General features: G+C 35.9%; 1 protein-coding gene and 1 non-coding gene across 2 annotated transcripts in view; both read left to right on the top strand.

Annotated features, from left to right (window-relative positions):
- The window catches only part of Smp_134500 (putative calcium/calmodulin-dependent 3,5-cyclic nucleotide phosphodiesterase), a gene marked incomplete at both ends in the record, with an annotated part of 23309 nt that extends 5772 nt beyond the window's left edge, over nt 1-17537 (top strand). Inside the window, 9 exons of the mRNA XM_018798737.1 lie at nt 591-762; nt 3334-3453; nt 5618-5758; nt 9788-9888; nt 10274-10399; nt 11653-11754; nt 13407-13527; nt 16345-16393; nt 17353-17537. Of these exons, the coding sequence (XP_018653649.1) occupies nt 591-762; nt 3334-3453; nt 5618-5758; nt 9788-9888; nt 10274-10399; nt 11653-11754; nt 13407-13527; nt 16345-16393; nt 17353-17537 (1117 nt within the window). The remainder of the gene's footprint in view (nt 1-590; nt 763-3333; nt 3454-5617; nt 5759-9787; nt 9889-10273; nt 10400-11652; nt 11755-13406; nt 13528-16344; nt 16394-17352) is intronic.
- Nucleotides 7881-7952, top strand: Smp_tRNA_00947_Pseudo_TTA.1.1. The gene has a single exon. It is a non-coding gene (tRNA).
- Nucleotides 17538-21286: the final 3749 nt, after the last annotated feature.

Here is a 21286-nt window from a genome sequence, read left to right as displayed (position 1 = left end):
AGCAGTGCGCAACCACGGTCCCACCTCACGAGATTCGAAGCCAGGACCTACCACTCTCGCACCAGAGCACTTAACTGATAGATCACTGAGCAATGGATGCGCACTACTGAGGAGTCCCATAATAGGACGAAAGGGCCATCCAGTGCTTCCAGGTTTTCCATGGTGGTCTAACTTCGATTGACTCATGATCTCAACCATATAAAATTACTAAAATTTCCACAAAACTCCCTTTTCATTATGAAAATGCTTGTTTGTTGAATGATTCTAATCTATTAGTATGGAATAATTAAACTAAGCATTAATGGTTCATTCTCAGTATCATATTCAAATATCTGATATTTATTGATTTATTTTTTTGACTATTTTCGTTGCTTCATTCAATAGAGGACTAAGTTCATGACCTTGGATTGAACTTTCGATGATGTTGAGTTGAATACTAAAAAAATAAGTGAACAAATGACCTGTCAGTTGTTTGTTTTTTGTATCTATGTGGGGTTGTTCATTTTCGAATTAGCTTTTAGATAGAAACAATACTCACTTAAAATTTCGAATTACGTAATTTCTGAAACTTTTTTGTTTTTTGTTTACAGACGTATTCGTGAAGAAGAAGAAGATTTATCAGAAGCTGCTACAGAATATGTACCAGATGAAGTACGTAATTGGCTTGCATCAACATTTACACGTACTGTACAAAGTGTTGGAATTGGTGATCAAAAGCCTAGATTTCGTAGTGTTGCTAATGCAATTAGAGCTGGAATATTTGTTGAGAGGTAAATCTAAGTAGTTTTTATTGAGTGTTTATATTTTTCTAAGCTCCTAAATGCCCTGGTGAGGCCGACAATGCAGAGAATCAACTCTCTCTCTCTCTCTCTCCGAATCCTCTCACATGGCCACGTGTATACAACTACTATCACAGAAGTCCTAATCACTACCTTCTCGAGGCATTACTGTTGTTCACCAAATTGACGGGACCAAAGGTAAATGTCCAGCACTTTAACCAGATTGGTGGATATGATGAGTTCACCTAGTGGAGTTGGAAAACCCTTATTCGAAATTAATGGTGTACATGATCTGCAGTATCTTGAGACAACAAATGGTGTATGAACCTATTGTTTGTCAGTGGCTACCATGGGAACACATCTCCTTACGTTGTTCCATTGCGTTGTGGATCAGACCTATAGATATCAGGTTGTGGGCGTGGCCCCCTGAGAAACTACTTGCTTCGATATGAGCACCCGGGTAGTATCCCAGCATTCATATAAATCTAATGATTTATGTGGCTCATATCTATTCAGTGCCTTTTTCTACGAATATTTATGTATTTACATAAATAAATAAATAAATCAATAACATTTTGCTAAACTTTATATCATGAACTTGAGTTTTTGGCAAAGACAATCTGATGATGGAATTTATGTAACAATCAATTTTATTATTATGAGAAGGGATTTTGTGGAGATTTAGTATTTTCATAGTTGAAAGCATGAGTCGATTGAAGCTAGACCACCATGGAAAACCCGGAAGCACCGGACGGCAGTTTCGTCCTATTGTGGGACTCCTCAGCAGTGAACGGTTGCTCAACTTCGTGGATTGGTTGGAGTTAAACATAAACACCATCAGATGCCGGCTCAGTGGTATATCGGTTAAGTGCTCTGGCGCGAGACCGGTAGGTCCTGGGTTCGAATCTCGCGAGGCGAGGTCGTGGATGCGCGAGTGGCATACTGGGACGAAACGGCCGTCCAGTGCTTCCAGGTTTTCGATGGTCATCTAGCTTGGGTCGATTTATGAATTCAACTTGTAAAAAAACTTTAATTGTTTGTTAAATTTCTCTTTTCATTTAGAATTTATCGTCGTATGTCAAGTTGTTCCAATCTTATTGTTCCACCAAATGTACTTCTATTTCTTAAAGTAAGTTGTTTAATATTTTATAAAATGATCATTATTATCAGAAGGGATTTTGTGGAGATTTCAGTATTTTCATATTTGAAAGCATGGGGAGTTGAAAGCTGAGGAGTCCTACAATAAGACGAAACGGCCGTCCAGTGCTTCCAGGTATCTCTTGGTGGTCTAGCTTCAATTGACTAATGCTTTCAACTATGAGAATGACCATTATTTGAATCAAATTTCTTGTATACGATTATATTGAGAACTGTATTTTAGTAATGAACTCTGTATAATAACAATGAACATCTTTGTTACAGATGATAAAGCCGAAGATTTATCATTTATTCTATGTTCATCACCAAATGTCCAATGAATAACATTTCCAAGTCCAGTACATCATACATAGTAGTAGTGTAATGGTGGTTTTGTGCTTAAACCATTCGACTTTTATTCAATGAGTTGCAGCTACATACATCAATCCATATACTTTGGTTTAGGTAACGGAGAAGTATTACTAATCCTCACATCTAAAGTGTGGTTCGAAGATAAATACACTGACTTGTACCTAGTAAATGAATTGAATAATATACCAATGATTTAGAATTCTTAGCAAGTTCAGTACATACAGAAATCTTCAATACTTTAAGTATATTCCAATAGGTCACATTAATATTAGATAGTCAGTTGCATCTGACATTTAGTCGACCTGATCTTGATCTTACGCCCAGTAGAGCATAATCCATCTACCAGTATTCTCCAAGCCACTCTGTACTGAGCCTTCCTTTCTAGTTCTACTCAGTTGTTGTTCATTCTTCTCATATCTGTCTCCATTTCTCGAAGTAATGTGTTCTATAGTCTCCCTCTTCTCCTTTGACCTTAAGGATTCCATATGAGGGTTTGCCTTGTAACGCAGCTAGATGATTTCCTCAATGTGTATCCTATCCACTTTCAGCGTTTCTTCGCGATTCCTTCCTCAACTGAAATCTGGTTTGTTCTCTCCCACAGTAGGTTGTTGCCCACATTGTACGAACATTCCATGTACCTAAATTAATGGTTGCTCTGGTTGTCAGAAGCGGCATCAGCCTCGTGATTTCCGAAGAATTTCAGCTTTCATCATAACTCTTCTAAATGAAGACCTTTTAACCTTCAGATCAGAGTTCAAATGGTTTGAATTATTTTTTCTGGTTAGCGTTTTTTTAGAGAGTTAGTTTTTTACTGGATGGAGTCGCTAACTCCATGCCCAAACCTCCTCCTTTGTTGGGGCTTGGGACCGGCAGTAACCCTAGAGGGGTTAATCCATGTAGCACAAAGTGCAGAACATTATAGAGGATAGAAATCTTTATCCATTTACAACTGTGCAAAGGTATTAACTATGTTGCTATGGACTGTTGGAAACTTACAGTGGTTTACAAACTCAAATATTGTTTTTTCCTTTTAATCTAATTATAGACTGGTTTAGATACATGGAATTTCGATGTATTTGGATTGAATGAAGCAAGTGAAAATCATGCATTGAAATTTGTTGCATTCGAATTATTACATAAATATAATCTTATTAATAAATTCCAGGTAAGTATTGATTTAAAGATGGTGGTTAGTAACTTGTAATATATGTATATATATACGTATATAATATAGTAGAGATGACATCAGGCTTAGCTGACCATAGTCCTGGATGATTTGAATCTGTTGGCTAACTTGAGGGGAGTCTCAGCATAAAGCATTTCAACACGTTTATGTTTCTTACTTCTTAGTCGATCCTGATGATAAATATTGAGTGATTGACAGTTAGAAGTTAGCGTTCCAGGAATCGATATCTGAATAATGTACATTCTTTAAGCTGAAGATTACCAGATATCACGATGTCTGTGATTGGGCTGTTTTTTTTGAAATTTATACAGAGAAAGGTTATAAACTTTTAATGAACACGCCTGAATAGGTTGTATGATTAATGGACATATTGATGTGTTAAAACAAAGATCTAGATGGCAGGGACAAGTATCGTAGATATTGAAGTAAGCTGCTATCATTGATAATTAAACTAGACATTCGTTATAATTGATCGGAGATTTTATTCCTCTCGACTAAAGACAGTAGGTTGGTTAATCTGTTTTAATCCTCAAAGTATTTTGCCCTGTGAAGATCTAGTTCTACTTTGAAAGCCTTCAATGATGAGGTTAATTCTTTTTTTGTACGGTCAGTCGTTGATCACTCTACCAGAAATGTGAAATCTGAACCTACTATTTGTTTCATTGATCTTTTTGAGTCTTCTATTATTGACATTTGAGATTATTCGTTCTAGAGAACATAAAAACATGAGACATATTATCACCCAACTCATTATTCACAAGATAGAATGTTATCAGAATGTTGTTTCATGTTGTGAATTTAAAAATCATGTTAACTTATAGCCACATTTGCTTCATGAACAAGAAGCTGATTTGAAGTACTAAGTTTCAATTGGATTTACTCCAGGATATCCACACTAATTCTATTTATGATTACAATGCCCACAAACCAATTGTAGTGCACAAGAACACAAGGGGGCACAATCGAATATATTTGAAGACGGAATTACAGAATTTCTCAGTAAAACCTGAGAACCATATAGTAAATACTTCATTTGCAAAATATCAACCAATCGTTTCAGACTTCATTGTTTCCGCATCTTCATACCGATTACTTTCTGTTCCCGTTCTTTCCTTCTCGACCTTCAACTGCTAGTCATTCTAATCCTAACTATCGTTATATACTACTCATATCTATATAAGTAGCACACACCATACAATCTTTAATAACAAGATGAATTGTATCATTCATTCATATTAAATTCAATGAGTTGATTATTTATATACCTAACAGGTATACCCAATAATATGATATTTCTTGTTATTGAAATGATAAGTCTTTCACTTTCAATGGTATCGACTGAAGGAAAAAAATCACCTAATACACATATTTATCGACGAGACTATAATTTATGGACGAACTAATCAGATTTAAAGTTTTTATTTATTTATTCATTTAAACACATAAATATTGGTACAAGAGGGCACCAGATATATAGATGCGCCACACAAGTCTCATTTGATTTGTGTGAGGGCTGTGTTACCGCCCAGGTGCCCAAACCGAAACAGATGGTTTTCTTAGGAGGTCACACCCCGAGCCATTGACCGAAAGATCTGATCCATAAGGCAGTGGAGCATCGTGAGGAAATGCAGTACCATGGTAGTCGGTGACCAACGATTGATTCATACGCCATTTGTTCTCTCAGGATACTGGAGCCCATGTGCACCATTGGTTTGGAATGAGGGTTTTCCAACCCCTCTAGATGGACTTTGCGTGTCCACCAAGCCGGTTAAACAGCCAGACATTCTCTTTTCGTCCTCTGAATTTCTTAAACAACAGTAATGCCACGAGAAGGCAGGTCTCGAATTTTGGCGCGAAATTCACTCATCCGTTTGGCTAAATAGAGTTTTGACATTATAGTTGATGTCAGTTTGTGATGAAATCCCTAAATCAAATTCTTAACCTTAACCGCCAACTGTAAACCATAATTCTCATTCCTCACACTGGTTTGTAACCCCTATTCGGTCCTAGTTAAAGGGGGGATATTCTCAAGATCAGTTTTGCATTTCTCAAAGGTTGTCCATAAGTTGTAGTCTCACCTATTTATCTTCTAACTAGTAGAAACTATTACATAAACATTTTTTTCTTATAAATTCTATTTCAGATAAATAGTACTGCATTAGAAAGTTTATTAATTCAACTTGAAACAGGTTATAGTAAATATAGTAATCCATATCATAATTTGGTTCATGCAGCTGATGTTATGCAAACATGTCATATGATCATTTTTATGAATGATCTTAGGGTAAGTTTCTGTTTTCTTGAAATTGTTTATTTTTTTCATAGTTCAAATCATGAATTGATGTCTGGTTAAATCATTGATAACAACCAGGGAACACTGATTAACCGAATCGTCTTAGTATGGAACTGGTCAGTGGCAATGTAAATCTAAGACCCCAACACAAAAAATCCAGCTTAGAGCTTAGAGTGTTGTTTATGGATAGTTAGGCTAGATTTGATTCCCTGTAATGGGAGCATGGATGGGCAGTGCCATTGTGACATCTCATGCTTGTATGAACCGACTGTTAAGTACTTTCTGGGTATTTTTTATGGTTGTTTAACTAAGATGTAAACCATAAGTTACAAGCAGTTCATTTTATTTTATGCTTTCATAATTGAAGAGTTGCCTACAATAAATTGTGGAAATATTGAATTATGAAGACTATGGATACTCGTCGATGAACATGCAACATTAAATTTAATTTCCAACTTTAAATAGCCAGAAAATTAACTTAGTTAATGAATACCATTTACTCCTTTTCAAGTATCAAGTTAACAGAAACATTATTCTATTCATATCATTGAATCCCGACTCATTTGATTTAGAGGTTAAGTGTTCATTCGCCAGACTGAAATTCCATGATTCGAATCCTGCAAACAAGATCATGGATGTGCAATGTTGACGAGTCTTATACTAAGACGAAATGAACATCCACTGCTTCCAAGTTTTCTATGCTAATCTAGCTTTAATTGATTCATGGATTTAACTATTAACGAAGAATGTTGTATAATTATTTGAAAACTGTTTTTCTTTTGAAGTCATAGTTTTTTATATCGATTGATTGAGTGCCCTGTTCAATATATATAAACGTGCTGAAACCTCCTCCTCCAATTAGAGAGCAGTGATTTTATCCATTGGATCAATAATACACAAAAAAACCTATATGATCAGTCTTGAGTACTTGTCAGTTCTGCTTTCTGCCTAGCCCAGCCAATTAAGTCCAGAATACCAATAACAGTCTCAACAATATGAATCATTATTCACAAACATACTGGGTTCATAAATACTTCTCAGAAGTTACCATTTCATATATCTTCACAGGATATAACATAGTTATATCCCGTTAAGGACACAAAATAGGAGATTGATCAATAATTTCTATTTATAACAGTTCACTCCTTAAAAAAATAAATGGGATCTATTTTTCTCCTTTTATTACCTTAGATATAAAAAAATGGATTTATTTATTTATTTGTTTATTATAACCACACCCATTTTGTTGTTAAATGACAAATTGAAAAAAAGGGTTAAATTCATTGGATATTGAATCTTCTAGTTTTTAAAAAAAAAGAAAAAATAAAGAGAAAAAATAAATAAAACGACGAGAAAGGCGTATTCTATTCATCATCCATCCATCATTGTCGACTTCACCAATATTGTTGTTGAAACTGTTTTTTACAGTATGAAGTAATATACACTACTGTTACTGGGGAAAATAAAGCAAAATACACATTCCATTTTGTTAGGCTTTATTACTTACTATACAGACTGTACAAGTTAACAATATACAGGTATAGCAAAGATATAGATTTCTATCTATCTATCTATCCACACATCTATCTATCTATCTATCTATGTATCTATCTATCCATACATCTATCTATCTATCTATTTATGTATCCGTCATCTAATTTCACAGTTATAATTGTATCCAATAACCTATTTATAATTATGACTAAGTTGTAAAAATTTCATACTTATATCGACGGACAATGAAATGCTTCCACGTTTTCTATGATAGTCTAGTTTTGATTGACTTCTGAATTCAATTATAAAATTAAATACTAACTAGTTTGATATTTGTCTAGTTGTTTATTATTGCAGTTAGTTAGTTACCCTAAGTTTGAACATAAACTTTGTTAATATGTAATAACTAACATAAAACCTAAATCTACAGTTTCCAACCGATCCTCTTCAATCACCTTCTTTGAAAATATAGTTCTCGTTATGTTTAACTAATTAAACTAGTGATAATATTACAACTTAATAACTAAATTCACTTGGTATTGTTTGTTTTGAATCTTCTCATTGATGTTTAGGACTATAATTGATCAGTCTCTTATTGTACAAGCAAGTGGCTATCAGGACTCAGTAGCTGAGTGGATAACGCGATAGCGTTTAGAGCAAACGGTACTGGGTTTGAGTCCCAGCGCGAACATCAACTCTGAGATGCAGGTACATCCGGCTGATGAGTCTCAAATAGGACGAAACGTGTATCCTAGATTCCATTGTTAGCTACTATCCGTCTTCGCTTATGATAGAGCTAATAATGTTTATAAACAATCAACTTTGAACTAATCAATGCCAAATTCAAACTTCATTTTTATTTTAGATAACCTCGTAATATCACTAGCTCATATACGACCGTATTGATTTATATCTAAGTACATTTAATTTTTGTCGTTGATAAACAGGTTTTTTTTGAAGAAATTTTCACAATGAAAAGAAAAAACCTCGAAGGAAAATTAAGATGGTGATTGGAGGTACTCAACAGGAAACGTTGGACCTACGTTTTATGCTACTTGGCACTCGTCAGCAAGGTGTACCTGTATTATTCTTTAGGGAACTGATGTTCTCTGACAGATTCGACCTCGTATCACCCAGCTTTACAGTCAGAGAAGTTACCACTGGACAGTCCGGGCTGGGACTGACCTACTGTAGGATTGGGATGTATTTGCAATTGACTGATCACTGAATGGTGATCAATGTCATGTATGTCAGATCCTTCTTATTGCGAATAGAATCCTAGTGGTCATATTGCAACTTGATCGATAAGATTCTATCTGTACTAAGAAGGACCTGACATACATAACATTGATCACCATCCAGTGATTAATCAACAGTCAATATTTGAAAGGATTGTTACATTATAAGTAGAGATAGATGGTGGTTAGCGGCAGAGGGGAATCTAGGATGCCTGTTTTGTTCTATTTATGACTTATCTTCAATATCATTAGGGAAATTTTAATGATCAATACAAATGAATATTATACAATTAGTTCGAACAGAAGTTATTATTTCTTGTTAGAATTTATAAAAGGAACATACTGAACCTATCATTAATTTACTCCTTATATAGAATAGATAACTAATGAACTAGTAAATGTTTTCAAAAATTACTTACTTACTTTTTCCTGCTACCCCTCATGGAGAAGCACAGGCCATCCACCAGCATTCTCCATTCAACCCTGTCCTCTACAATCCTTTTTAGTTGTTATTCATCCTTTTCCTGTCTGCTTCCGATTCCCGACGTAGTGTGTTATTTGGCCTTCCTATTTTTCACTTCCCTTAAGGCTTCCAAGTTAGCGTTTGTCACGTGATATAGTTTGACGATTTCCTCAATGTATGTGCTATCCACTTCCATCGTTTTTTCCTAATTTCCTGTTCAGTTGAAATCTAGTTTGTTCTCTCCCATATTAGTCTGTTCATCCATCGTCAAGAAGGTACAAGTATTTATAAACAGTTGTCTACGCAAAATACTCAACATTTACTGACCGGATACTATCAGCAATAGCGTTTTATGGGAGAGGATAAACCAGCTTCCAGCAATAGAGGAAATTAGGAAAAGACGTTGGAAGTGGATAGGTCATACATTAAGAAAACAACCAGACTGCATCACGAGACAAGCCCTAACTTGGAATGGTGAAGGGAACCGAAAAAGAGGTAGGCCAAAGAACACATTATACCGGGAAATAGAAGCAGATATGAAAAAGATAAAATGTTAACTGGAAAGAACTGGAAAGGATTGCCCAGGATAGGGTTGGATGGAGAATGCTGGTGAGCGGCCTATGCTCTTCCACGAGGGATAACAGGCGTAAGTAATTAAGTATATTAGGCTGTTGCCGATAGTATGTAATTATATAATGAAAAGGAAATTGGTTTCACCAAATCTACCGATATGATGAATGAATAATTTTTGGAAAATTGAACATTATTTCTAATATTTCCATTTTCTTTTTTCTATCAATTCCATTTGTATTTTTAACCCAGCAGAATTGGTTAAATGATTTGGATATATTTGCTGTGTTATTCGCTGCAGTAATACATGATTATGAACATACTGGTACAACTAATAATTTCCATATAGCAACACGGTAAGTGACTATATCTCTATATGAATAAAACATAATTAAAAGTTTCTTACTATAGTGAATGAGGACATAACTGGGGACGAAAAGCCAATGTCCGGCGCTTTAACCGGGTTGGTGGACACGGAAAGTTCACCTAAGGGAGTTGGAAAACCCTCATTCCATCCAGCTCAGAGAACAAAACTCCATCAAAATCTATGTACTTTCTCCTCCCCCCCCCTCTCTCTCCAACATTATCCAAATTAACAGTTAAACCTTCATATTTCTAATCCATGAGGGAACAATCAAAGACACCTTCTGGTATTTAAGAGTATTTTAATAATTTATTCTCTATTCTATTCTCACCAATTCTTATGTTCTGTTGTTGTTGTTTTTTTTAAAATTATTTTAGTTCTGAATTAGCTTTAATTTATAATGATCGTGGAGTTTTGGAAAATCATCATGTTAGTGCAGTTTTCCGTTTAATGCAAGAAGAAGAATTTTCAATATTAACTGGATTGGAAGCTGATCAATACAAGTAAGTTGGATCATTTGCTCTTTATGATTAATTTTTTTTTAATTACACAATTTCTAAATGATCTAGGCAAGATCTTGGACTTACCACTCTTCATAACATTGAAAGGGAAAGGTCAATTGATCAAAATTTGCTAATGGGATAATAGTTTGATTAAGTAAACTGAATACTTTGAAGTGGAAAAAATTATGATTTTCAATTTTGATTATAATCACTAGATAATCATTAGACTGGTAGGTCATGGGTTCGAATCTCGAGAGTGCGGAATCGTGGATGCGCACTACTGAGGAGTCCCATGATAGGACAAAACAGCCATTCAGTGCTTCCAGGATTTCCATGGTGGTCTAGCTTCAATTGACTCATGATTTCAGCTATGAAAATACTGAAATCTCCACAAAACCCCTTCTGAACTAGATATTCTGCTAAGATATTCAGATTATGATAATTAGTGGTGTGTATTACTTATGTCGACATAAGTAGTATATAGCGTCAATTAGGAATAGAATACCTGGCAGCAGAATGTTGAGAAGATCGAAGAGGAATGAACGAGAACAGAAATTAATTGATATGAAAATGCTGGAACAATCAAGTCTAAAACAATTAATGAACATTTTGCAAATGAAGTATTGGAGTGTGGTTTTTCCATCATTATGGTTTATAGGATCACTGATTAAAGAGATCGCTAAGTGGATCATAAAATATCAGTTAAAGTCTTGAAACCTAAAACATTAAATATTGAAAATCAGATCTGAAAAGTAAGTTAACTACTCGACAACTACATGCAAAGCATGCAATCCATTACATGATATACTGGAGGACATTTATGTCATTGATTTGTCAATAAAATCGAGACCTATTCTTAATGCATAGTATTTTTCGGTCAGTATTAATGTACTCAAATTGACGTTTAATACAGTTATCTATATTGGCCAGTACAAAGAGATCTTCTGTTCGCTTAATAACCCATGATGAAACTGTAAGTATAGGAATCTGACAGAATATCAGCGTGCCATTTTGATTCTGACAATCATTCTGAAATAATGAATAAGGTATTACAATCAACCATTGAGAATATTGTCTGACATCAGATATTAACTTACAAAAAAGAATCAGAACCATAATAGGGGGGATAGTACTATCAGTAAGTTAATGTATTTGTGTAATGACAGTGATACCTATGTATTCAGTCATTTTGTTATTATCACAAGAGGAATTTTTAGATTGACAGATTATTTCATCTTTTAAAAATTTCTTAGAGAATTCCGTCAACTTGTAATTGATATGGTTTTATGCACGGATATGTCATTGCACTTCCAACAAATTAAAAATATGAAAACTATGATTTCAATGCCAGAAAGGTACGTCACGTTATTCAGTGTTATTTAGTGCTAATTAACATAAGTTGTTTTTAACTACTTATAATAATTTAAAGTAGTATAATTATTATAAAGCATTTTATGAAAGTAACGGAAATGATAGTATCATATCACCATTTATAGTCCTGACTATATATTCAATCTTATCTTTAATGCACCAGTTGACTAAGAATTGTATTCTGTAAAAAAGAAATTCCCACATACATCTCAGAACTTTAAATTCTCTTCACAAAGAAGTCACTAATATATTAAACAGCTTTTGAGACTAAGATGGATGGTGGCTAGTAGTGGAATCCAGGACGCGCATTTCATCCTATTTGAGACTGATCAATTGCAGTCCTAAACGTCAACGGGAAGATTCAGTCAAACAATACTAAGTGAATTTAAGCTTTTGAGACTGTTTTGTTCCTGAACAAAAGCCTGTAAAACTATCAGTTCATAATTTTACAAACATGAGTACTTTCCATATTTATCTAAGGTATATGACTAGAGAATAAACTTGAACGAATCTGACAGAAAGAGTGTACCTGAAATTGTGATTGTGGATATTCCGATTTTGTTTTAATCACCGTTTTCCGTGTTGAAAGTGAAAGTCCCTAATGTCGAATTAGTTGATCAATACTTCTTGTTTTTAATAGTTTCCAAATCATCATAACACTCAACTTCGAACTTAATAAATGTACAAAATAGGACACTCGAATTTATCATGTTTCATTCACCATCATAAACTTTACTGATTGTTATAGGCTTTACCGGCCTATTAGAGAGCAGTGATTTACTGATCGGACCAGTGATACATGAAACCCGTACGAGTAGTCTAGAGCACTTGTTGGTCCTGCTATCTGCCTAGCCCAGCCAGTTAAGCCTAGATCACTAATAGCAGCCGCGTCAATACTTTCAAATTCTGTCAATAAGAGATATAATACAACATTAACCAGTACCATAGATTCATGAATGCCTCACCATCGTTATTATTTACTGTACGACTTACAGTTGTCTTCCTAAACTGTAAGAATTCTTCTCAAAGCTATCCGTTAGTGCCCATATGGATATTACTAAGACATGTAGTTTTGCAGTGATTTGATTTTCAATGGTTCTTCAGTTACTGACGCCTAGTAGCGAATATTGTCTATGAACTTCCAAACTATTTGTGAGATATTATTATAGGGGGAGATTTGTAAAGGCTATAGAGTTTTTTAAGTTTAAATCATGAACTTATCTTAGTTAAGCCATCTGTGAAAATCAACAAAAACTAGATAGCTATTTCATATGAGACTACCCAGTGGCAGTGTTCATCTATGAATCCATCACAAGGGATGGAGGATCGGTGTTTCACAGGAAGAGCATCTTACGAGAGACTGAAGGTTCTATGTTCTATCTCCTAGTGGTGAGGTCATGGACACACACACTGTTGAGTAGTTGAATACTAAAACGAAACTAATGTACAATCCTCCTCGGTTTTCAATGGTTGTCTAGTTAAGATCAGTCAGTGATGTAATTTGTGGAACCTAAAAACTGCTATGCCTATTTATTATAAATAAAAAATTTTGGGACTCCATACTATCATTATAAATGACATTTCAGTGAATGCATTAACTATTCTTCTCTTTCTGTTTCTCTTCTCACCAACTTAGTATTGATAAAACAAAAGCACTATCTCTCATTGTTCATTGTGCTGATATTTCACATCCAGCGAAAGAATGGGCTCTACACGAACAATGGTCTGATATATTGTGTGAAGAATTCTTTAGACAAGTTAGTTAAACTGAAGTTGTTTTATTATTATTTTCATTATTATCATTATTACCATTATTATTCACTGTAATATCTTACTCTAATGAGCCGTGTATATGGTGATATCAAGTGTTGTCAGAGGTATGAAAACAGTTGTCATTGCCCTTTTCCCTACACTATGGAAGAGCCCATCTTCATGAGGTACCTAAAACGAAAACTCGATTGGTAGTGATTCCGATTACATGGAAGTATGAGCTTACCATCCAAGAGACAGCTGATTATGGGTGGTTGTACACAGGACTTTCGTAAGTAGTCTCTGATGCGTGCTAGTTTCGTAGTACCCTTGGTGACGATAATCCATGGAAAAAAGTAGAGTATGTTTTCTAGGGCTGACGTCGACTAACTTTTTGTCCAAAATCTGCATTTCTATAGATATTGGTTGTTTGAGAGACATACCTTAATGCTGTCGTACCTCAGCATAATAAACAGTCCTACTGTGCTCTCACAACTTTAGTTGGTGTCTTTAATCCTACTATTTTCTTACCTATCTTTCCGTAATATTAAGACCCGAAGGAATGTAATTCAACCAATATAACACGAGTGTGTCATCACAATAGACAACACTTGCCACCAAATCAAGATAGAAGCTATGACTGAGAGTCTGATGAGTACTTTTAATGTTTTCCATAACTGAAGAAACTGAACTGTTTCATGTAATTGAACTTTTAAAAATGAATTTTATTGAACTAATCACAGGATTCACTTAGTATATACTACTTCCTCTAAAAGGAATAATCTCTAAAAGAAAATCAACAGGCCAATTTAGGTCATACTTAACAGTACATATAGTTGAGTAGTCTATTGATTATATCACCTTATTTTGGTACTGTTGTGATGTGTGCTACTGATGTCGACAGATATAAGTAGTATGTATTGTCAATCTAAAGTGAAATGTCTAGTGGTAGAAAGTTAACAAGATTAAAGAAAAGACAACGAGAACAAAGAATGATTGGTGTGGAATCGAAGTAGACATTGATAAAGTTGTTCAAAGATGTTCAGAGCCTAAAACTCAAACCATGGTATGTGCTACTGATATCGACAGATATCAGTAGTATGCATCAGCAATCAAAAGTAAAATGTCTGGAGGCAGAAGATTAACAAGATCGAAGAAGGAGAACGACAACAGAGAATGATTGGTGTGGAAACGAAAGAACAATTAAGTCTGAGACAATTGATTGATATTTTGTAAACGAATAATTAACTGTATGGTTCTCAGACTTGACTAAAATGTTCTGTAATTTTGTATTCGGATAAATTCGATTGTTCCTATTTGTGTTCCCGTTCATCACACTGTATCTTCATTTCTTAATATCACAACTATTACATAAATTAGAATGGAAAGTCACTTGAAATTACAGCTAAGTAATGAACAAACTAAGCTGGTAATATTAAGATTCTATTAGAAACCATTGGGAAGTTATATATTATCTGACTTCGAGATATATGTCCTGGAGTTCTAGTGAGAGGTAGTGACCAGTGGAGTTCAACCGCGTCTGTTGTGAGATAACAACTCACTGAAGACAATTGGTGAACGGTTGCTCAAACTTCGTGGATTGGTTGAAGTTAGACATTAACACCCTTGAATGCCGGCTCAGTGGTCTACAGGTTAAGTGCTCTGGCGCGAGATTGGTAGGTCCTGGGTTCAAACCTCACGAGGCAGGATCGTGGATGCGTACTGCTGAGGAGTCCCATAGTAGAATGAAACGGCCATCCAGTGCTTCCAGGTTTTCCTTGGTGGTCTAGCTTCAAATGACTCATGATTTCAACTATGAAAATATTATCTGTAAATTAGAATTGTTAGTATTAGGTTCTTTAAGATAGATGATTTTAATGAGAAGTTTTCTTGTGGTTAATTTATTGTCCTTATATGTCTGTTGATAGAAAATTAATGAAAATTCCTTGTCATTGTCAATACTTTGTCGATCTAGACTTTTGACGATTAGCTAATCGATTTAGTCTCCACGGTTATTCACATGCATTAACGTCAGTAATGACGAATCTCTTAGTTTCATTGTTATTTTATATTAATGTATGCGTTAACAATAAAGGTGGAATGTACTATTTCTAATGTAATGCTTCTTGCAATTTGCATGACTATCTTTATAGTGAACTTATGACTTATCCAGCAAACTTTTCCATTGACAAGTACTTCATGGTCACTAATAAACGTCTTTAGCTTTCATTTTAAAAGTTATTATTAAACTAGATCATCATAGAAAACCTGAAAGCACTGGACAGTAGTTTCGTCCTAGTATATGTTCGAGTCCTACGTGCGGGATCGTGGATGCGCACTGTTGAGGAGTCCCATGAAACGAACGTCCAGTGGTTCTAGGTTTTCCATGGTGGTATAGCTTAAATTGACTTTAATTGACCCCTTTTCTGATAATAATCATGTGCTCGCTAGTGACTAGCTTCAATATGTATTTCCTGGAATTATAATAAGAAGCCGTGATCAATGGAGTCCAACCGTGTCTGTTGTGAGGCAGTTACTCACTGAAGATAATGATGGATGGTAGCGCATTATCGTGAATTCAGATGGTGGATGAGCATTGCTACGGAGTCTCATACTAGGACGAAACAGCCATCGAGTGCTTTTAGGTTTTCCATGGGGGTCTAGCTTTAATCGCCTCATGAATTCAACTATTAAATCAATACAATCTCTACAAATCCCCATTCTGGTTATTATTATACATTAAACAGAATATACAATTACTCATAAGCTACTTCTTTCTCTATATATAATCATATATTCCTTTGAAAATTTCTTTTCAATGAAAGGGTGATCGTGAACGTGAATTAAACCTTCCAATATCACCATTATGTGATCGTAATACGGTTGTTGTACCACAATCACAAATTGGCAAGTTGTTTTCTATATTCTATAAAATATTTCATAATGAATCAAATAATTTATCGATTACCTTCATTTACTTTATTATTACAATGGTTACCATAAATCTAAGTGTTGCCAATTTGTTATGATTTTTATGTCCAGCCTTTTATCACGTGAATTATCCACCAATCGGAATACGACTTACCCAATCTTAACACTGTGCCAAATGAATGACGTTCGACCGGTATGAGCAGTCTAGCGTCCTTATTGATCCCTTATCCACCTAGCCCTTCCCTTTGAGTCCAAAACACCGAGTCCAGCTTTTATTATGCGAACCATTTATTTTAAGCATACTTGGTTTATATACCAGACAGATAGACCGCATCACACCATAAAATAGAAAATAAAATTTGTACAAGATCAAGCCAAATGTGGCTGTGAACGTGGGAAACAATAATCAATAAACTGAATATAATTTAGGGGACAGTAAATCGTACAGTAATAATCCATAGGCCAAAACGAATCTTATAAGAAGATGAATATAGATATACATAATCTAATTACTCAAGCGAGGGTACTGGGTTCGAGTCCCAGAGTGAACATCAACTATGAGATGCAGGTACATCCAGTTGACAAGTCCCAAATGGTTTCTACTGCTAGCCACTATCCATCTCTGCTTACCATGCTTGTGAATTAAGGCTATATCGAGGCAATACGCACAGTATGCACATATGCCAATTAGAGACTGACCAGCTGCAGTCCTAACACATCGATGAGAAGATTCAAACAAACAATACTAATTGAATTTAAACTTCACCCCATCACACAAGCAAGTGGCTATTAAAATTACTATAATATCCACAAAAACCCCCTTCTGATCATAATTATATGTATTTGACTTTTATTTAAGTAATATATATCTATTTTTTCCTCAAAAAATATTTTTCTATTAGGTTTCATTGATTTCATTGTTGAACCAAGTTTCCAAGTTCTTGGTGATATGATTGAACGTATTGTTAATCCAACACAAACTGAAGGAGTTCTACCAACAGATACAACAAGTCCTAAGCCTAAATCATCTGATCAAGAAACTGGTATGTTTTTTTTTCAATTATATTCAATAATTTGCTTATATTAATCAAGAGTTCAGAAGAATATGACGTGAGATTAGTGTGTGGTATGATTTAGCATTTTTTTCTATAATTCAAAATTTGTCACCATATTATTAAGTGACCAATAAACAAATGGATAAACAAAGCAGGGAAGGTATCTAGCAGTGGGATCTAGGACGCGCGTTTCGTCCTACCCGAGACTCGTCAGCTAGATGTATCTGTAAACAATACCATGTGAATTTAAATAAATGAATATGCTGTCCAATGTCAGATTTATTATGTTTCATCCTACATCAGATCGATGTAACTTGAGGAGCTGAGGTTGTCATAAAATGAACATTGCGCACTTCTCGTGAGATATTCTAGCTTTACAATCAAAGAAGTCTTCTAGATGTTTTTGAATAGTATCAATTCCATGATAAATTGACCGTGTTCTTTTCTGAAAGTAGGTAGGTTTAATATGAAATCACCTACAGCACTAATGTAATATCTAAATAATAGCCAAATAACTACCGTAATTATACAAAAGGAATCGAATGTATTCAAAATATATATTAAATGCTGCCTCTCAGTTTATTACATAACCTAGTACTAATCTCTAACATCTCCAAAGAATAAAGAAAAAGTCAAATAGTTGAGCAGATATACCCAAAATGTCAATTTCAACATAATCATTGAGGGAGATTATCGTTTTTAAACTCATTAAAATAACGCAGGATCCAATTAGATTGAAGAGGTGGACACATTAACTCACACATTATCCCCCTCCACACACACATAAAAATTTCCTAGATGAAGGTATTAATGTCAACAATTGAATCAATAAGAAATGAACCGTGTCTGTAAATTTGAATGATTCAACGTCCTAGTAAACTAAGGATTTAAGGGGAGGCTATATTTTATGGACGAACCCATCAGATTTCAGATATCTTAATTAATTACTTACTTACTTACGCCTGTTACCCCTCGTCGAGGAGCATAGGCCGCTCACCAGCATTCTCCATCCAACTCTGTCCTGAGCCTTCCTTTCCAGTTCTTTCCAGTTGCTATTAATCCTTTTCATTTCGGCTTATATTTCCCGGCGTAGTGTGTTCTTTGGCATTCCTCTTTTCCGCTTCTCTTCCGGATTTCAAGTTAGGGATTGAGTCGTGATGCCCATTGGTGATTTCCTCAATGTATGTCCAATCTACTTCCAACGTCTTTCCTAATTTCCTCTATTGCTGGAAGCTGGTTGTCCTCTCCCATAAAACGCTGTTGCTGATAGTATCCGGCTAACGGATGTTGAGTATTTTACGAAGACAACTGTTTATAAATACTTGTACCTTCCTGATGATGGTCGTAGTAGTTCTCCACGTTTCAGCTCCATACAGTAGGACTGTCTTGACGTTCATATTGAAGATTCTGACCTTGAAATTGGTTGAGAGTTGTTTTGAGTTCCATATGTTCTTCAATTGTAAAAATGCTGCCCTTGCTTTGTCAATCCTCGCCTTTACATCTGCATCCGACCCTCCTTGTTTATCAACAATGCTCCCCAGGTACTTGAATGTTTCCACCTCTTCCAGAGTTTTGTCATCAAGTGTGATTGGGTTGGTGCTCTCCGTGTTGCATTTGAGAATCTTGCTTTTTCCTTTGTGAATGTGGAAGCCTATCGATGCGGAGGCTGCTGCTACATTTGCTGTCTTCATCTGCATTTGTTCGTGTGTATGAGAGAGGAGGGCTAGGTCATCTGCGAAGTCCAAATCATCTAATTGATTCTGAGCTGTCCTTTGTATTCCGTATTTCCTCTCAGATGTCGAATTCTTCATAATCCAGTCAATCACTAGAAGGAAGAGGAATGGGGAGAGTAGACAGCCTTGTCTGACTCCACTCCTTACTGGAAATGCATCTGTCAGCTGTCCTCCATGCATGACTTTGCACTGTAGTCCATCGTATGAGTTTTGGATAATGTTGACAATCTTTTCAGGAACTCCATAGTGTCGAAGAAGTTTCCATAATGTTCTCCTGTCCACGCTGTCATACGCCCTCTCATAGTCAATGAAGTTGACGCATAGTGATGAGTTCCACTCAACTGATTGTTCTACGATGATCCGTAGTGTCGCAATCTGGTCTGTGCACGATCTATCCTTACGGAATCCAGCCTGTTGATTTCGAAGTTGGGCATCTACTGCGTCTTTCATCCTGTTCAGCAACACTCTATTGAAAACTTCTCCTGGTACTGATAACAAACTGATGCCTCTGTAGTTCTCACATTTGCTCAGATCTCCTCTCTTTGGTATCTTGATGAGATATCCTTCTTTCCAGTCCATTGGCACTTGTTCCTCTTCCCAAATCTTCTTGAATAGAAGGTGAAGCATGTTTTCAGTTATTTCAATGTCTGACTTCAGTGCCTCTGCTGGTATATTGTCAGGTCCTGCCGCCTTCCCATTTTTGATTTGTCTGATGGCCATCTTGACTTCTTCGATCGTTGGTGGAGTGACATCTATAGGAAGGTCAGTGTGTGCTGCTTCGATGTTCGGTGGATTCAATGGGGCTGGTCTATTCAGCAGTTCCTCGAAGTATTCTGCCCATCTTTTCCTCTGTTCTTGAGTCTCAGTGATTGTCTTTGCTTCTTTGTCCTTGACTGGTCTCTCTGGTTTGCTATATCATATAGTTGCCTCATATTCCCTTCTCTTGCAGCTTTTTTCGCCACCGTTGCTAGTTCTCCCACGTATTTCTGCTTGTCGGCCTTAATGCTTTTCTTCACTTCCTCGTTTGCTTTTGCGTAGTCTGCTTGTGCCTTGACATTCTCTGCTCTAGTTCGACTGTTGTTAATTGCTGTCTCCTTGTTCTCCCTTACTTGAATCTTGTCCAGGGTTTCCATAGAGATCCATTTCTGTTGATGATGCTTCCTAGGACCAAGAACCTCCTGACACGTTGAAGTTAGTGCTTCTTTTATCCCTTTCCAGTTGTCCTCCAAAGTAGTTTCTTGTTCTTTCAGTAAATCCTCTAGAGCTTGGAACCTGTTGTTGAGAGTTATCTTGAATTCGTGGAGCTTGTCAGTATCTCGAAGGGAAGCTGTATTGAACCTCTGTAGTGCTGTTTTTCCAGTTGTCCAATCTTTCTTTAGCTTCAGTGTCATCTTGGCCACGACCAGGTGGTGATCTGATGATCTCCGGGTTCTCACATCTTCCATTGACCTACGGAATGTTTTGTTGATACAGATGTGATCTATCTGGTTCTCTGTGGTGTGGTCCGGTGAGATCCATGTAGCTTTGTGTATGCGCTTGTGTGGGAATATTGTGCCACTTATAACCAATTTGTTGAATGCACATAGATTTACAAGTCTCTCCCCATTTTCATTTCTCTCTCCTAATCCATGTCGTCCAATTATATCTTCATATCCTGTGTTGTCCACTCCAACTTTAGCATTTAGATCTCCCATTAGGATGGTGAGGTCCTTTCGTGAGCACTTCTCTATAATTGATTGCATCCTTTCATAGAACTGATCTTTATCATCGTCGTTACTATCATTGGTGGGTACATAATATTGGATAACGTTCATTGTGATCCCTTCCTTCTTTGTTCTGAATGATGCTTTTATTATCCTGGGTCCATGAGATTCCCATCCCACAAGTGCATTTCGTGCTTCTTTGGACAGCATTAGAGCAACTCCCTGAGTGTGTGGAGCATTTTCCCCTTCGTGACCGGAGTACAGCAGCATCTCTCCTGTACCTAGCCTTTGTTGTCCAGTTTGTGTCCAATGGGTTTCGCTGATTCCGAGTACTGCCAAGTTGTA

Source organism: Schistosoma mansoni, chromosome 7, assembly GCF_000237925.1.
Source record: "Schistosoma mansoni strain Puerto Rico chromosome 7, complete genome".
NCBI lineage: Eukaryota > Metazoa > Platyhelminthes > Trematoda > Strigeidida > Schistosomatidae > Schistosoma > Schistosoma mansoni.
Note: the sequence above shows the minus strand (reverse complement) of the source record. Positions and strands in the feature narration are given on the sequence as shown.